Source organism: Peromyscus maniculatus, chromosome 2, assembly GCF_049852395.1.
Source record: "Peromyscus maniculatus bairdii isolate BWxNUB_F1_BW_parent chromosome 2, HU_Pman_BW_mat_3.1, whole genome shotgun sequence".
NCBI lineage: Eukaryota > Metazoa > Chordata > Mammalia > Rodentia > Cricetidae > Peromyscus > Peromyscus maniculatus.
The window spans coordinates 146,747,142-146,766,073 of NC_134853.1; the positions used below are offsets into that span (position 1 = coordinate 146,747,142).

The 18,932-nt window shown below is 49.7% G+C and overlaps 1 protein-coding gene across 8 annotated transcripts in view; it reads left to right on the top strand.

Moving 5' to 3' along the window:
- The window catches only part of Csmd2 (CUB and Sushi multiple domains 2), a 576,074-nt gene that overhangs the window by 325,384 nt on the left and 231,758 nt on the right, over positions 1–18,932 (top strand). For 7 of the 8 annotated variants that reach the window (XM_042271897.2, XM_042271900.2, XM_042271899.2 and 4 more), the window contains 2 exons: positions 13,302–13,405; positions 14,129–14,241. The exons of the other annotated variant lie outside the window; for it this stretch is intronic. In XM_042271897.2, coding sequence (XP_042127831.1) covers positions 13,302–13,405; positions 14,129–14,241 — 217 coding nt within the window. The remainder of the gene's footprint in view (positions 1–13,301; positions 13,406–14,128; positions 14,242–18,932) is intronic. 8 annotated transcript variants of the gene reach the window in all.

Below are 18,932 nucleotides of genomic sequence, written 5' to 3' on the forward strand. Positions count from 1 at the left end.
TTAATTTGCTAGCATCTTATTTAACAATGTGTTTTTATTTTGTTAGCTCTGTTCTTTTATTTTATCCTTGCCAGAATTTTCTATCAAGGAAATGCTGGCCTCATAAAGCAGTTTGAAAAGTGTTTTCCTCTGCCTCCTGGGATTGTCAGTGGAAAATTGCAATAACCTTTGCCTTGAAAGTTTCGTGAACTTTTTCAGCCCAAGTGTCTGGATCTGGTGTTGGGGGATTTAGAGTACAGATTCCATATCTGTAATGACTGAAGAGTAATTTAGGTCGTTTGTTCTTGTCATGAGTCTATTTAACTAAAATTCCAAAAGTATTATATATACAATTATGCCTGCTGTTTCTTACTATAGCCACGATGTCTGCTAATATTGTGCTTTTGTGTCATTTTCCTTTCTGATTTACATCTTTAAAAAATCAGTATTGCCAAAAGCTACATGTCTGCTAGTCTCTTCAAAGAACTGAGTTTGATTTTGTTAATGCTCCTTGAAAAATATTTTCTGTTTCACCAGTTGCTGTTCTTCGTCATTTCTTTCCTTCTGTGCACTTGGTTTTATTTTATTTTTTGTCTAGCATTTTATTCTTCCTACTTAGTCCATTATTTTCAATCCTATTTCAGCACCTAAAGCTACAAATTTCCCTCTGAGGATTATTTTGACTATACTTCTACAGATTTATATAAGATATATATGTATCACGACTCCAACATTTAGTTCTGATAGTCATTTGGTTTTAATTTGTATTTTTAAGATGTATTAATTTATTTTTATATTTATTTTTATATGTTTGACTGTTTCATATGTATGCATGTATGTATGTATGTATGTATGTATGTATGTATGTATGTATGTATGTATATGGGCACCACATGTGTGCCTAGCATCTGAGGAGGTCAGAAGAGGGTGTTGGATGCCCTGGAACTGAAGTCCCCATGTGGATGCTGGGAACCAGCCTAAGGTCCCCTGCCAAAATAGGAAGTACTCTTAACCACTGAACCATCCCTACTCCCTTTTTTTTTTTTTTTTCTAACTTTGGTGCTTAAGAATGATCCCAGGGCCGGGCTGTGGTGGCGCACGCCTTTAATCCCAGCACTTGGGAGGCAGAGCTAGGCGGATCTCTGTGAGTTTGAGGCCAGCTTGGTCTACAGAGAGAGTTCCAAGAAAGGAGCAAAGCTACACAGAGAAACCCTGTCTCGAAAAACCAAAAAAAAAGAAAAAAAAAAAGAATGATTCCAGGGCTTCACATGTGCTGGGCAAGTGCTCTGCCACTGATCTACACCCCAACCCTATTCTGAATATCTTCCAATTTCCATCGTTTCATCTTTCAATCATGAGTTATTTAGAAATATATCTGGATTTTTAAACAATAGAATTTTCTGGTTATGTAAATGACTGGTTATAAAATTTATGTGTAAGGAAAACTATATATTGAGTCACTTGAAATTAATTGAGATGTATTTTTTGCCTCAGAAGTAGTCATTTTTCACCTGTATTCTATGGGTGCTTGAAAAGAAACAGATGTATTTTCAAGGTGCATTTTGCAGTTTTTGTGTTCCAGTCTCTCCGCCACATCAGGCTCACTGGTTGTGTGTGTCTCCCGTCTTAATTGACTTTTTGCCTTCATTGATGCCCTATGAGAGAGGGGTAGTAAGGTCCCCACTGTGACTGTGCACGTCTGTTTTCCTCTGAAGTTCTGTCGATTTTTGTGCCCTGTATCTTGAGACTGTGTAATTAGAGACACAAGTTGAACACTGTATGCTTTCCTGGTAGATCAACTATTTCAAAAGAATTATGTAATAACTCTCTATTGGTGCTAATGTTTTTCCTCGAAACTTCCCCGCCCCTCCCCCACGCCATCAATTAGATCAAGTTTCTCTTAGTGTCTACCTTATCTTTTCTATCCGTTTACTTTCAACTTTTACTTGATGCTTTGTGCATAGCTGTTTTGTTGTTTGTTTGTTTGTTTGTTTGTTTGTTTGTTTGTTTTTTAAAGACTAATAGTCTTTTAACTAGAGAATTCAGACTATTGAATCACACAGTTCTGTCTAGACTTAGCCTAAAATACTCTGGAAATATGCATGTGTATATTTAAAAAGCCCGGAGTTCTATAGTTTTATGTTTTCTTCTTCCTGAGAGGTCAGGGATCTCAAACACTGCCCTCGAATGGCTCCACTGTCCTCTGTCGCGTGCTTTCCCTGTCACACCATTGCCTCCCACTCTCTGCGGGTGTCACTGTTTAATAAGCCAGTGCTGGTTCAGGCTCCTGGTTCAGGCTTACTTGTGCGTTCACTCCCTCCCAATTTCCAATCGCTTCCATCACAATCCCACCTGGTAGAATTACCTTCTTCCTGCTCCGTCTCCGCGTCTGCACTTCCTGTGGCCAGCAAGCGTCTGCCTTCTCTTTTGTCTTGGGAGGTCGCTCTACCTGTCCTTAGAGGACGTTGAGTCTGCGGTTGTGTTTGTCCCTGCACTGTCACAGTTGGTTTGGCGTCATTTGTCATCACTTCTCCACACGGTGTCATTTCTGTCTGCTTCACGACTTTCTCCTCGTCCTCGCTGCCCAGCCTTTCACTGCGCAGTGTCCAGATGTGGGCATCACACATCTTCCTGTGGACTTACCAGGCCTCTTGGATCTGTAGCTTGAGCCTCTCCTCCAGTCCTGGAGGTGCTTAGCCTTTATCTTTCTCCCTGTTGCCTAGTGTTTATTTTATTGCCTCCCCCCCCCCCCCCTCTGAGTTTGAAAAAAGTTCATTTTCTTTCTCTGTTTTCTCTTTCTTCAGTTCATACTTTTTCCTCCTCCCTTCTGGTGACTTACTCGCTTCCTAGCTGTTAAAGTCACTCACTGAAGACCTGTTGTAAATGACTTGAACTTGTGGAGCCATTGCTGGTCCTTTGTAACATGTTCTTGACCGCAATGCCCCTTTCTGGGATGCTAAGAGCCTCCATCCGTTTTTTTAACGAAGCCTCTTTTGCATTCTGTGCCTGATGATATGGAGTCTGTACATTTGATTTGGGGATCGGTTTTCCCCTCCCATGACTCCCAGAACCGTATTTCAGTCTGTGCTGTTTAATTTTTGACCATATGACTAGAATAATAATAAACTTTGGGAATTATTTTCGACCAGGGTAGAACTTGTTTTGTTTTGTTTTGTTTTCCCATGGAGAGCTTGTGTTGGCCTGTGCCTGGTGCTGGGACCATCTCTGCCTCTAATCCTCTTCAGAGCTAAGTTCTCACCACAGAGGTTTCCAACGCATACGGAACATGAAGGCCACAAAGTCATATGCAAGGGCCCTTCATCCTCATCCTCGTGGATGATCAAGAAGTCTTGCTTTCTACCTTGTCACTGCCAAGGGCTGAGCTCCACAGGTTCCTGGTCCACTCACAGGGCCAGGTGAGAGCAGGTGAGAGCAGACAGACTAATTTCTAGTTCACCCCCATGCTGCTTTACACAGGGGTGTCTCCACCTTGGGGAGCTCTGGCCTCTGGCTCCTGTCCCTTTCACCAGAAGTCCCTAAAACCAAAGCTTCATTTCCCTAAATTTCAATAATGCACTCAAGGCCAAGGCTGGCTGTGTGCTCCAAGTCATTCTTAGGGTTCCTGTACTTCCTGTGCAGCAACCCCTGACTCCTCCCCCTCATGGTAGCGTGTTTGGACTACTCCAACAAAATGGCCGCACTCTAGGCAGGGGGCCTAGACAGCAGGCCTTCACTTCCTCCAAGTTCTGCAGGTAGAAGGTGTAATCAAGCTAGCAGATTTGGTTTCTGCAGAGGACTCTACCAGGCTTGTAGGCCACTACTGATCTTGTCCTCTCTTGACCTTACTTCTCTGTGTACAGAGGAGCTCTCCAAGACTGCTCCTCCTCCTCCTCCTGCTCCTCCTTCTGCTTCTCCAGCTCCTCCTCCTCCCCCAGCCCCTCCTCCTCCAGCTCTTCCTGCTGCTCCTCCTCCTTCTTCTCCTCCTCCTCCTCCTTCTATGAGGACACCATACATCTCTCATTAGGACTCCCTTTTAGAACCTCATCTACCTTAACTACCACCCTAAAAGACCTGTTCCTTAATAAAGTCCAAGAGACTTCCACGTAGGAATTTAAAAAGGATAGCATTCTGTCTCTATAATTTATGAAGAGCTTTTTTAATTGTTTTGTTTTTAAGTTTTAGTCAACACTTCAAAATCCTTTAGTTCAAGTGCCTAAGGTCACAGCACTGAAAACACAAGAAGCGGGTTCCCCTCCACAGCATCTTACAAGGAAAGACCCGTACTTTATTGCATTGTGTTGTGGTGAAGTTTTTTCGACAGGGAAGAGCTGCCACAGCCACGTGGAGTGAGGCTAGACCACAAGAGCTTACTACTGAAAGGTTATTCAGTGGATGGCCAGAAGGTTGTTCCTCAACATAGTTAAAGACATTAGCTTGGTTTTGTTTTGAACTTGAAAATTAGGTAGGAGGAAGTCTGGATGAGACTTGAAAATTCGCTGAGGAACAGTTTGTGTCTCTCTCATTAAGCCAAGCCTCACCAATGTATGGAGTCTAGTGACCCCATATTGGCCCCTCCACCACATGTCAAAGAAGAGATTGCTCCAGCCTGGGCTTCTGGAGCCAGGCCCTCTGAAGAGAAGGCCCTTCCGAACAGAAGGATGCTTCCAGCATCTCTGCAGGTCATGGATAATATTCCAGAAGTACTTGGCTGAGGAAAACCAGAAGGGTTGAGAGACAAGCTTTCTCAGAATGCTAGCTCTTTCTCTGTAGGCCTGGAAGAAACCCCGGGGCCCAGGTGTCCAGTGAGAAGGGGAGCCAGGAGCCCAGCTTGCAACAAGGAGGGCTTGGGCTGGTGTCTCAAAGCTGAACTGTGGATGTAAGTGGCCTCCTGCTGACAAAGGAGAAAGTGAATACTTTCTAACCTGCTCCTGAAAGTGGCACCTGGGGGAGCCACCCCAGGACATCTCCTTCAGCAGAAAAGCTAGCTAAGTTCACAGTACATCTTAAGAGATGGCCATTTGCTTGGTCACTGGCTCTAGGCACATCTTCTGCCCTTGAGGATGCGCACTTAGCAGTAAAGATGGGTGTGTAAGCCAGAGAGGTGCCCCTGGAAGGGGGTCAGAGTACTAGGGGAAACCCAGGAAGACGTCACTAACTGGAATGTCAGGGATGTTTCCACAAAGGAAACCTTTGAGCAGGGCCTTAAGGTTGAGTAAGTAGGAAGGAGCTCAGAGCAGGTCCATGCAATGGCACTGAGGTTGGAACAGCCTCTGAGAATGCAAATGATTCCCCCAAGCCACTGAGGAAACGACAAACAGGATCCACGTCGTGAGGCACCCAGGAGCTCAGTCCAGAGGTTTGGATTCCATCTTGAAGAAAAAGAATGTGAAGCTGAATGTATTAGGCTGTCGTTAATAACAATATTAGCTTTTACTGTAGGTCTACCCTGTGCCAGCCATTGAGCAAATGAATCCCTCTCTATAAACGATCCATTGTATTTTCTTAATTGCATAATGAATTAGGTTTTAACGGGCCCACCCGATGGATGAGGAAACTGGAGCACAGCTAGGTTAAGGGTTGGAAATGGCCTGTGCACATGGCCGGGAAGTGGCAGAAGGCACATCCGACCTCCATCTTTCTGGCTCCAGTGTCCCGGCAGTCATAGCACTGTGATGCTCTCTGTTACTGACTGGAAAGGTACAGATGGGGGGAGCCCGGGATTGGTGCTGTCGGATGAGCAGGGTAGGGTGAGTCAGTCAGAACAGCGTTGGAGTCAGGGAGCTTTGACAGAATTCCCAGGGCAGCAGTGGAGAGGAGCAGAGGGGATACTGAGGGAGCAAGACCATTCAGGAGGCTGGTGCTGTTAACGAAGTGGGAAGAGGGTGCCATCAACCAGGAGCAGATGAGCGAGATTTAGAGGGTAGAATGGGGCATGAATGTGGAGGAGTGGAGAAAGAAGGGGCAGCTCTTATTCAGCACAGTGTCTTAAATGATGGGCAGAGTGTTTGGCACACTGTAGGCATTCAACATCTACTAATCCAGTGAGCACATGAACGGCTTGCTTGAGCCAGTGAGGTACTAGAAGAAAATTGGCTTGGGAGAATGCTTGCCTTACAAGCATGAAGACCTGAATTCCAGCCACAAAACCCACATTAAAAGCCAGGCATGATGTATGCTTATTTTCATAATTCCAACCCTGGGGCTTGCTGCCTAGCTAGCCTGGACTAATGGAGAGCCCCAGGTCCCAGCGTGAGACTCTGTCCAAAAACAAACAAACAAAAAACAAGTAGATGGCTCCTGAGAATCACTTGAGGTTATCCTCTTGTCTCTGTGTGTGCTCGTGGACATACATGTATACACATGAACCCGCACCCATGCTTACACACACATCTTCACACACATGTGCACCCTCACACTCATATACATACGTGCATCCATACACAGAGAGAGAGAGAGAGAGAGAGAGAGAGAGAGAGAGAGAGAGAGAGGAGGGGGAGAGAGGAGAGGGAGAGAGAGAGAGAGAGAGAGGAGGGGGAGAGAGGAGAGAGGGAGAGAGAGGAGGGAGAGAGAGGAGAGAGAGAGAGAGAGAGAGAGAGAGAGAGAGAGAGAGAGAGAGAGAGAGAGAGAGAGAGAGGAGGGAGAGAGAGGAGAGAGAGAGAGGAGAGGGAGAGAGGGGGGGAGAGGAGAGAGGAGAGAGAGAGAGGAGAAAGAGAGGAGAAAGAATACAAAAGAAAGAACATGCTTTGCAGGGCAGAAGAGGGACATAGACTGTGGAGTACATGAATGCTCTCTGGTGCATGAATCTAGGTTCAAGAGAGAGGAGCAGATGTCTCTCTGGCACATGGGCAGGAACAGAAGCCTAAGAAAGGGACATCATTTCTTGGAAAATGTGGAGAACTGGGAGACTGAGTGGCCCTGGAAGCCATCCTTACAAATGGAAGAGCCGTGGAGTCGTAGGGAGGTGGGATGAGAATCAGATGGGAAAGCAGGGCTTCCCCAGCTAAGATAAGCCGGGCGGTGGCTGTGGTGAGACAAAGCTTGTTGCAAGAAGCCTGAGGGGATGGCTGGCCTTGGCCTTGGCAGGGCTGGGGCTAGGTGGTGGAGGCAAGGCATCGGAGGTGAGAGCAAAGACCTCTTGACTTGCAGAGAGTGGACCAGCACAGGGAGGGATGGGGGCGTTATGAGGCATCTTTGTCTGGAATGTTGACTGGAAACTGGAGTTCATGCACAGGGCAGGGCAGAGCAAGCAGGGAGACCCAAAGCAGAGAGCTGAATGGAGGCAGGAGTTGAGGCCTGAGTACTTCTGACAAGGCAATATGGAGCCAGGGTAGAAGATCATGGATGGTTCCCTTTGCAAAGAGCAGGCATGGTGACAGGTGACTCTGAGGCATGAGGACTGGGACACATGTCACTCAGCCCCTTCCTTGAGAGAGCAATCATGCTTCCCAGGCAGCTGAGCACATACAGGCATGAAGGTCCTTCTTGGACTTGCAGCCTCTCCTGTACCTCCTGCTAGTTGTGCTCAGGAAGGATCTAGGAATGTTCCAGGCCTGCAGAGAGGAGCTGTTCTGGTGTGGCGATGGTCATGAGCCTCTATCAGGGACATAGCAACCAAGAACCTGGAGGCTCCACACTCCACGCTATGGAGATAAGAGCATAGTCCCGAAGGGGAGGCAAACAGGGTCCACCCCTTCTCAATACACTAGATAGACATTAGTAACCCTGCTACCTAGCATCCCAAGAGTTTGTCAGATTTAAGGAAAGGAGAAACAGGTCTGTGGTATCCTTGGGCAATGCCAGGCCAACTTAAGGCATCTGGGCCACCTAAGTTCTTACAATATCCATCTTAGTGCCAATATAATAGCTGCTTACCATGGCATTCCTTGAACTTGGCTCACCATCAAAAATACCTAGGGAGGCTGTACTGGCGCAGATTCCCAAGACCATCCCTCACAAAGAACATATCAAACAGCTCTGTGAACACTTGGAATCTCTATGTTATGGAGCACTCAGTGGCCCCACCATCCAGGCTAAACAGCAGTCTCGTCCTTCCGGCCAAGCCCGGGGACTACTCCCATTGCCCACTCCATCAGCCCCAGTGGCAGACACCTTGAACTCTGGTTGAACGACATCCCCGGCCCTTGAAGACCTCTGTCTGGCACATCAGAGGTGTGTCCCTGTGCCTTCTCTGCTCCTCCAGGCTGGGGAGATGCCCTGGTCTTCTCTGTAAAACCTTGGTCACTCAGCGTGCCCAGCTCCCCGTTCCTTCCTCTGCTCTCTTACCAGCACGGCTTTGCGTGCACAGTCCCTGCCCTGACCCTGGTTCCCTAGTCTCCCCAAAAGCAGGACTAGCAAGTTCCCCAGTGTGTCTGTCCCAACCCACCGTGGGCACAGCGCTCAGTGGAGAGACACTTTACCCCGCTGAGCTTGTACAGTCCTGGGCTTCCTGTGCTCAAGAACATTCAGCACCCTTCTCAGGAGAGATTGTCATCTTGTGCTGAGGGTCCCATCTATAGCCCTTTCTGGCCCTCTCTCTCTGTCAGAGACCCTGGCCTCACCACCCCTTCTCCCACCCTGGGTCTCCCACCAGCTCCCACTAGGTCTCCACGCTTCTTGCCCCCACTTCACACTGAGTCATAGCTTTCCGTCTACTTGACCATGAAGCCAGTCCAAACAGCCGGCTCCAGCCTCAGAGCACCCTCCACCTGCAGCCTCTTCCAGGCTGCCCTCCACCCCTGCCTCAGCTGACCTCCCTGTTCCTCCCTTCCTCTGAGCTGCTCACAGCCCATGGCCTCCTCTGCACTGCCCGGCCCTGTGCATCCTCTCCTTCCTCCGTGAATCCTCCTCCCATCCTTTTGCTGTGTGCCATTCCCTGGCGCCAGTGATCTGTGTGCATCCTGGCACTGCGCTAAGTTGTGGCACGATAACTTAATGGGAAGCCGCTAGCTCCGTGCATGGCACATAGCAGACACTCGGTAATCATGTCCCAGAAGATACGCTTGTTTATCCACTTATCTAATGGGCTTACATTGGATGTCTGAGCTGGATACAAATGTGGCTCTTGATATGCCTGTTTCTCCCTCACACTGAAGGTTCTCCTGCCCCACAAAGGGGCCTTGTGAGCTTGATTGATCTGCATGCTAGTTAATGAGTCATTATAGAATCCTGCCTTTAAACAATGGCCAAAAGCGGAGGAGGAAAGAACAAAGGAAAGCATGCATACCCGGTGTGCGGTGTGCTGGGGCCTGCTGGAAGGCAAGTCATTCCTGTGTGCTGAACCCGCCTCGTGATGTAATTAGCCCCTGCATCCTGGTCAGTACTCCGCGGTGTGGTTCATGTCCAAAGGCAGTGAGAACCAGTGATGGGAATCGTTTTATGGCTCCAGGTTCTGCCCTTCAAAACAATGTTTTCCCATTATGGGCCTGGTAGTCAGGCACTCCCTCTGTAGAGATGGCTTGGTAAGTGGTGTCCCTTGCCCTAGGTCTGGCTAGATGCAATGACCGTGTTTAGCCAGAGCTGTAGTCATTGCGGGGAGGGGTTGATCCTCCTGCTGGGGCCACCATCTGGCTGGGGGTGCTCTCTGTATGGTACACATTTGCCAAGCTGAGATCCAGCTGAGAACTTGGGGCAGCTTGAGGGGGGGTAGGTCACTGTCCCTACCTTGTGCACCTGAGACCCTGCTGGAGAGTTCCAAGACCGTAGAGCACAGCAACAAGAAGCCTGCCTGGTGGTGGCACTCTGCTACCAGACTGTGTGAGCCTAGGCAAGCCACATCACCTCTCTGTGCCTGGCCCTTCCTCTCTCTAAAACAGGAGCTATCTGATTTTTACATGAGCAGATGTGTGTAATATGCTTGGAACATGGTTAACCTCATGGTAGGCATTAGCTATTGTAGTGAAGAAATAGTATAAGATGATTAAAGGCTGCGCTCGGGCAGCTCAGGGAGTCTCCTAGGCTCAGCAGACTAGGACCTCGGGGCCACCACGCTCCTCACTTGCTTTATAAAGTTTGACTGGGACACAGCCATGTCCCCTTAGCACCTACTGCGTGGATGGAGCAGGGCAGTGTGACAGTATATGCGGTCCTCAAAAGTATTTCTGATACGGCCCTTTACAGGAAAGGCTGGCCAGCCTCTGCTCTAATTCTTGGAAGGATCCCACGGTCTGGTAGCCCAGGCTGGGAGCCAGAAAAGGTTTGGAACGTGCCTTGCTGTCAGATGTTTTCTCAGCTGCCACATCTGTCTGGAATATGGACAGGCTCTGTGGTGATAAGCCCTGGGGAGAGACATTGCCAGGGCCTCTCTGGCCAGAGCAACGAGAGTGGAGACGTTCTCTCTCAGCTCACAGTTTGAGACGATACAGCACAGCATTGTAAGAAGGTGTGAAGAGTTCAGAGCAGCAGGGACATGTGACTGGACTTCCCACACCACGAAAGACCAGAGAGCAGAGCTAGGACAGGAAGCAGGGCCAGGCCGTGTACCTCAAGTCCTGCCCCCAGTGACCTACTTCCTCCAGTCGGGTTTCACATCCTCCCAAGACAGTGCCACCCACTGGTGACCAACTGTTCAAACAAGAGCCTGTGGAGGATGGTTTACATCCAAGTGGTCACTGTGAGGAGAACACTGTGAGGAGCTTCGGGGGTGCGGGACATATCAGTCACATGACAGGGAGCAGATGTGGAAATGCTCTCCATATATGTGTCAGTGTAGGATGTGACATTCCCAGTCACTTGGCACAGCAGGACTGTGGCGGATAAGAGACGGGGAGGAGATTGCAGCCTGAACGAGGGGTCATTTGATGATGTCATTAGCCAACAGAGAGCATTCCTGACAGGCATCCAGGAAGGAGTCCCCACTCACTGTGGACTGTTGCATTCCATCCCCACGTCACTAGGTCCTCTCTGAAGCTGAGGAACTGGGTTGCAGACCACCCACGACGCTGTTGCTTCTGCAGCAGCAGACACCTCACACTGAGCTCTGGCTTGCAACACTCTTTACCGGTTCCCTGTTGTCTTTAGGACGTGGGTCCAAGTCCTTAGCGTGGCAGACAGCTTTCCTTAGCTTGGCCCCCCTACTGCTGTCAATGTCACCAGTCTCCACTTCCCACGTAATTAAATAACCGGGTTTACTAGAAGTCTCAGGACGGGGCCTGGGAGGACAGCTCAGTTGGTAAAGAGGACAGGAGTTTAATCCCCAGGACCTGCCAATCCTGCGCACACTTGGAATCCCGAGGTTCCCTGGGCTTGCTGGCTAGCCAGGCTAGCCTCGCCAGTGAGTTCCAGGCCAGTGAGAGACCTCATCTGTAGACAAAGGTGATAAGAGGGGATCGGTGTTACCAGAGAAGCATTTGAGCTTGTCCTCAGTCCTCAGCAAGCACTCACACATGCCCACTCACACCATGCACGCACACACAGGAGTCTCTGGACAAGGCACAATATTTCCACATCACTGCTCTCTCTCTGCTCTGATTGTTTCATCATCCACATCCAAACTGTTCATTCTCCAAATGCTGCCTGGGCTTCGTCTCCTCCTCCAGGAAGCCCCCGGGCTTTCTCCCAGCCAGTGTGATGGCTCCCTTCCTTGTCTATGTGGAAACTAATCGAGGTGCTCCAGAATGTTCTCCCCAGGGGTGCTCCCCTCTGTGAACCCCATGGCCAAGCTGAGGGGTCTGGGAAGAGGGTACCAGGCTTACCAATGTGGGCATTAGTTTGCTTTGGCAAATAAGTGAGGTAATAAGAGTAAAATCCTGTTGGCCTCCAGGCTGGGTGCTGGGCTGCCTGACTTGGGCAGAGAAACCTTAAGAAGCTATTCATTGGAATTCGGGAAACTAACCATAGGAAGTCCGTCCTCCTTGGACTGTAGTGTCAACAGCAAAAAGGCAGCTTCAGCTTCCAGGAAGATCAGCATTAGAAATGAAAGAGGCAGAAAGAAGAGCAGGCTAGACATCGGTTCTGAGTATCTGCACTTGGCCCCACCCACTGCCCTGCTGACCAAGCCAAACACCTGTCAACTGTCCAGAATTTCCCTTCCTTCTTCCTACCCCATCCCAGCCCCCACATCCACCCAGTCACACACCCCCAAATGTCACCAGGGCCTGTCCCTCTCCTTTACTGCTCCTCTGCCAACGGCCTCGACCCTCCTCACTACCCAGCTCACAGCTGCCGGTCATTTCCATGCCAGACTGATGTCACCTCCCCCAGGAGAAAGCCCGTGGTGGTGGGAGGGACTTTGAATTCAGCTTCAGGCAAACTGCAGTTCCAAACCTTCTGGAGTCACCCAGCCAGACAGCCTTCAGAGTGAGGCATCTGCCATGCCTGCTTTCTGTAGACCCGTTGTCTACAGTTTATTCTAGAATGTTCCTTCTCCACCATAGCTCAGGTTCTATGCACTGGACTCCCTCTCAGAGCATCCCTTGCCCCTCCAGCCACCCTTAAGATCTGGGGGTCCTCCACAGCCTTCCGAATTTCCTCAGAGGCCTCAGACATGAGTAGCACCCTCCCCTCTTTCCACCACAGGCTGTTCTCACTCCATGACCCCCACTTTCACACCTGTCCCTAAATTATTTATGTGCTCATTGGAACCCCTACCTCAAGCAAGACAGGGACAGTGTGGTATACTAAAGACATTCATGCATGGCAGGGACAGTGTTATGTTAATGTCAGGACCCACCCCAACCTGTATATGGCAGCTGCTTAGTAAATATTTGTGGAAGATGGGACTAAGACAAGCTGAGAGAGAGAGAGAGAGAGAGAGAGAGAGAGAGAGAGAGAGAGAGAGAGAGAGAGAGAGAGAGAGAGAGAGAGGAGAGAGAGAGAAAGGAAGGGAGGGAGGAAGGGAGGAAGGGAGGGAGGGATCTTGTTGTAATCTCCTTCCAAGCACATTCATTTAGTGGGCAAATAAACTAACAGAAGGGATGGGAATAGACGGTAGAGAAGAGAAGAAAAGCCAGGGGAGTCTTCTCCAGACCCCGTGGGGCAGAAGAGCTGAGATTCCACATGTGGCCTGATACTGCCACCAAGCCCAAGGGAATTTCTGTCCATGAAAGCATGAAGAACGAGTCCAATCATCTTGTGGTCCTCCAGCTGTGCCTGGTGGTTCTTTGACAGCTGCCAGAACTGGCCAGATGTGCCTCAAACATCTTCAGAGACATCAGGGGACCCCAGGGACCATATAGCCTCTGGAGAAATAGTCATGTGCCTCAGGATGGCGCAGAAATGGGCGACGTGTGGAGGAGAGGGGCCCCCCGAGATTGGAGTATGTCAGGATACGGTGAGGCTTCCAGAGACTTCCTCACAAGCCCCTAACGCTGTGCTCCCTCCTCTAGGTGATCAAGCTGGCCTTTGAAGAGTTCGATTTAGAGAGGGGCTATGACACCCTGACAGTCGGGGACGGTGGGCAGGATGGGGACCAGAAGACAGTCCTCTACATGTAAGTACAGTACTGTGTCTGGATGGGAAACGGTGGGGGAGCAGAGACAGGCTCACAGAGCCCACCCTGGTCCCCAGACCTGGGCCTGGGGCTGACAGTGTCCTGTGGTGCTCCTGGTGTCTGCAACAATCCATCTACCTCTCTTCACCCTAGCCAAGGGGAACCGACTTCGTAGAGAAGTTACATGAAGTGTTCAGACTGAGTAGTTTTGGGCAAAGTCAAACAAAGTCTCCGCACCCGTGTGCCCGACTCTACCAGCCAACTGCTTCTCTGAAACGCCCTCTTTTTGCCACCTCCCAGTGTCTCTGCCCTAGGCGACTTCTGTCCCTGGCTGTCTGACCCCCCACTGAGGCAACAGAAGTGATTGGGGGAACCTTTCCACATGTCCAGAACAATCTGAGACATGGACAGTTTCATAGACACAGTGACTACCTTTCCCTGGCCAAGGAAGTCCAATATGACAAAGCCTCATCAAGGGAGCCGTAACAGGCTGTCCTGGAACTCCACCGGGCTGGGCCTCTGCTTTGGGGGGAACCATTCTGTACCCCTTCACCTAACACAGTAGCCCAGCAAAAGGCCAGGAAATGTCTCTGCCCTGTGCATGCGGCCTAGCTTCAGATTTAGAGCGTGATAGGCCCAGAGTGGGCCTGGCTCCTTGGTTTCCTTCAGGTTTCCCTTGGCTCTTGGCAGGGTGCAGACCTCTAAGCATCTCTCTCCCAACAGCCTGACAGGTACCTCGGTCCCAGACCTCATCGTCAGCACCCATCATCAGATGTGGCTCCTCTTCCAGAGCGACAGCAGCGGCGGCTCCCTGGGATTCAAGGCTTCCTACGAAGGTAACTGCTGTCAGGAAACCTGGCAGGCTCACCCAGGGAGGAGGAGATTTGGGGTTTCTGTCTGCAAGCGTGAAGCCCGGGTTCAAATTCTGGCCCCTTCCATGCCTCTCCTCAGACATATTATCTGACCTCCCTGAGCTCTCCCATCTCTTTCTTTGTTCACTGTAGCAGTGATTTCAAGGATTACCTGGGACAGTTCAGTCTGTGTGGGATATCCTATGCCAACTGTGAGCTGGGTTTCATCACTATTTCATACCTGGCATGTACAGACTTGCACTGGCCTCCCAAGCTACCTTGTGATGAATGAATGGGTGTGTTGAACACAGGAGGACAGACAGCCACCATAGTTGACGGCCTGAGGAGGATGTCAGCAGGGGTCTTAATTCTTTTCAGTAACTGGTGTTAAAGAAATGGCACACTCCGGGATCCGTGGAGTATCCCCATTATCACCCTTCATGAACTTCCAAATCTCCTGTTGTTCAAAAGAGAGGTCCCCAAAAGAAGGCAGGTGTCATGCTGTGAGTGATTAAGACCTAGGCCGTACCCCCCAGGTCCAGAACAAATGGGTATTAATGCAAGATGGCCACCCACCCAGCCCATGCAATGAGAAAAAGGGAAGCAGGCCTCTTTCTAGGGAAGTAGGCACTAAATCCTAAAAATGATCCACTGGTTATTAGAGAGACAGGGTCAGGACACAGGAGGGAAGGATGTCCTCAGGTGGCTCCTGTACATACTACCTACCTGGTGCATCAAAGGTTCTTCTCATACCAAGACCTGTTGTGTTTCTACCCTGGGTACAGAAGAGGTGCTGGGTGTCACTGACAAAACAAAACACACACACACACACACACACACACACACACACACACACACACACACACACACACACACCTACCAGGCATAAAAGAGGTACTGGGTATCCCTGACAAAAACAAAAAACAAACACAATCAGATCCCTTAAAGCAACAGCAGTGTATTCCTGCACACACATGTTCTTGTCTGGAGATGGCAAATCTGGTACCCAGATACCAGCAGGGCATGCTGCCTCTGAGACTCTGGTAGCATCCTTCTTCACTTTTCCTCACATTTCATGGTGGCTAAGAGTTCTTAGTACCCCTTAGGTTATAGATATCTCTCCCTGACACTGACACCATGCACATTTCTGTGTGTGTGTCTTCTCATAAGGGTACCTGCAGGTTAGGGATACTCATTATGCCCCCATCTTGATGACATCTGTAAAGACAGTTTCCAAATAAGCTCTGTTACAGCTGCAGGGATTTGGAACTACACAACTCAATAGATTGTAGGAAGCTAGCCTGTAATACTAATGCTCACTCTACCGTGTTATCAGAGTGAAGCTAGCCATTGTACTCTTCCCAGAATGGAGGAATGGAGAGCCAGGGTCTAGGGGAGGCAGAGCCTGGACAGGATGCCTGGGTGGCGGGTGCCAAGTACAAATCCTGTTTCTGCCAAGTTGCTGCTCTGTGGGGGGCACAGGGCCTTTCCAGGTTCTGTTTCTTCACCCTGAAAAATGGAGTTAATGTGACTGAGAAACAGCCTCGGTCCGGGAGAGATCTGTAGAGATGATGAGTTGTTGGGATTTTTTGCTTGTTTGTTTTTTTGTTTTGTTTGTTTGTTTGTTTGTTTTGTTTTTTGAGAAAGAGCCAGCCTGGCAGTGTAGGCCTGTGATCCCAATTACTCTGTAGGCTGAGGCAGGAAGACCACATATCCAAAGCCTGCCTGGGCCACAGAGGGAGCTGGAGAAATGACTCGGCAGTTAAGAGTGCTTACTGCTCTTGGAGACTGTCAAGGTTCCATTCCCAGCATACACAAGGACGACTCAAAACCTCCTGTTAACTCCAGATCCTAAGGGATCTGGCCCCCGCTTCAGGTCTTGGTGTGAACCGGCCTTGCATTTTGTACACATACATGTATGCTGGCAAGCACTCATAAAACAAAACAAAAACAAAAAACCCAAAAGTCAAATGAGGTATAGCTCAGTGGTGGAGTACCTACCCAGCATGTCAGAGGCCCTGGATTCCAACCTCAGTATTGAAAAGAGCTAGGGAAGGTGAGAGGTAGGGCAGCTAGGAATATGGTGGGAGTGCATAGGAAGTTCTCCCCGGGCCAGTCTGCACACCTGTGCAGAAAGAGCCCCAGGCAGGAAGCCAGGAAGTCCTGATCCAGGCCCAACTCTCTCACTGCTGTGAAAATGGGAATGGATTTGGATGCACTTTCCACAGCCTCCCCTGATTCTAAAAACGCTGTGAACGTTCATCAGTGAATATCTCCATGAGGGGGAGTGGGGAGGGAGAATGACCCTTGATAGCCGCATGTCCTTAATCGGTTCATGCTTGGCCTGAGGTTTGGGCAAGACACAAAACCTTGAACATAAAGGAGATAATACCATTTGGCAGACTGAATAGTCTGAGCAGGGAGGGCTAGTGGCTAAAATGGTAGCAGACAGTGGAAAAATGATAAATACAAAAAAACTCAGCCTCTAGAACAAAACCAGGCAATTCTTATGCCTTCTCTGTCCCTATCAGCCGTTGGAGAGCAGAGCTGAGCTGTGGAAGGCCCTGGCTTTGGATGGACTTAAGCCAATCCTCGTGAGGAATGTTTGTGACCCTCTAATGTTTACATGGGGGGTGGGGAGGTGGACTCAGGAGACTGGAGAGCTGTGTCCAAACAGCGGAAGGTTAGTCACACAGGAAAAGGGAGTCAGATCAGTTTGAAAGTTTACTGAAAAAGCAAGGGGTGTGACATTTGCTGAGAGCCTACTGTGTGCCAGCAGACTTACGTCTGTGGTCTCAGGAGGGCGTAGTGTTGCCATGGAGGGACCTGGCGCAGCCCCGGGGACCGTCAGTGTGGAGGAGGGGCTAGCACTGCTCTGCTTGTCTTTGCTTTCTTGCTTTCTTTTTTTCCTGTCTTTGCTTCTTTTCCCCTTCTCGTTTACTGTACCTCCTAAGCCTCCATTTAAGAAAAGATTCATATTACCAGAAAAACATCACCTCATCGCACCCAACCCCTTCGAGGCACGGAGGGGTTAAGTAACCTGCCTGGGTGTCACACAGGAGTCCAGGAAGTGGCAGAGCTGGGGTTTGAACCCACACCTCTCTAGCTTCAAAGCGCATGGTTTCCCTCCCATACCGAGAGCTTCCCGAAGCTACTGATTTTAATTTCCTTATAAAATCTTTATAGAAGTCAAAACTTTGCCCCAATCAAGTACACCATATAGCAGAAGCCTAGAGTCCAGGTCACTGGAGGTTGGAGGCATGTTCATTAGTTACATTTCTGTTTCACTCATTCAAGATTGATTAAACACCTGCTGTTGGCCAGTTCAGAGCTGAGCACTTCAATCACAATGGTGAACCTCCTGGCCCTGGTCTAACATACCTGTGTGGATGCCTGTCACAGACTAGTGCCATCAGGACTTCCTGTACCCATGACAGATTAGGAAGGATAGTTTGTGTGTTTAGGGGCCTTGCTAACCTTCACAGCTATGTCAGGTTGTGCACATAGAGGCAGCAGAGTCTATGATGATCAAATAGACTCCAGAATTGGATCAGACCTGCTGAGTCTCAGCATGGTTTCTAAACCACAACCCTGAGAACACCGTGTGGTCTCCACGAGCCTCAGTTCTCCCACTCACAAAAGAGATAATGATGCTGGCCTCAGCACTACTATGGCAGTGAAATAATATCACAGAAAATCCTTTGCATACTGTCTGCCACCAAGACAGAACCTTCCTCTTAGGGTCACCAGTGTCCCTGCCACCCCAATCCCCCAGATTCTTGTCCTCTGCACCAGACCTAGATCTGCCTCCTGTGGCTCATGTTTGCTTGTCCTAGACCCTGGTTTTAGGACCTGCCGCATCCCACATTCCCTTGCTCTCCAGACTGGATGGAAAACAGGAAGGCTCCCTGTGGTTGATGTCAGGTGTGGGGGTGCGTTAGTGAGTTTTCATTGCTGTGACATAAGCAACCTCCAGGAGGAAGGATAGTTTCAGAGGACCCAGTCAGTCCAGTGTCCTAGTCTCCAGGCCAGTGTCCCAGTCTCCGCTGATTCCAGACACGAGGAAGGACAGACATCATGGCAGTGGGCGGGTGTGGCAAAGACTGTTCACTTCACAGTGGGCAGAAAGCCTGGAGACTGGGAGAGAACAGGAATAAGATGACCTCGAGGGCCCACCCCAAGTGACCTACTTCCTCCACTAAGAAACACCTCCCAAGCTTTCCAGTACCTTCCAAAATAGAGGCTGGGGACCAAACCTTCAATACCCGATCTTTACCAGGGACTCTAATCTCTGTAAGAGGGGCAGAAGTTCATTCAGAATGCCATGGGCATCATGGAGCCTTTGTACTTGGTCCAGGGGGACAACCTGGGGAAGTTCAGTCAGCAGGACCCACTTTTCCTCCTGCCCCTCCCCTTCTGCCTGGGCCTGTGTTCGAGGACTGAGACCCATCAGTCTTACACGTCCTCCGGTATCAGATGATGGTAGGTTAAGTCCGCTGCGGGATCCTGGTCCTCCACCGCGTCTAGCTGTCTCGTGCCACTGGTCGCATCCCACAGGTCTCAGGATCTGTCCTCAGCCTTCAGTCTTCTGTCCTGGCAGTTGGTCACTTTGACTCCCCCAGCTTTAACATGAAACTAAACCCTGACAACTGGCCCATCCGTCCCTAGTCCACAGC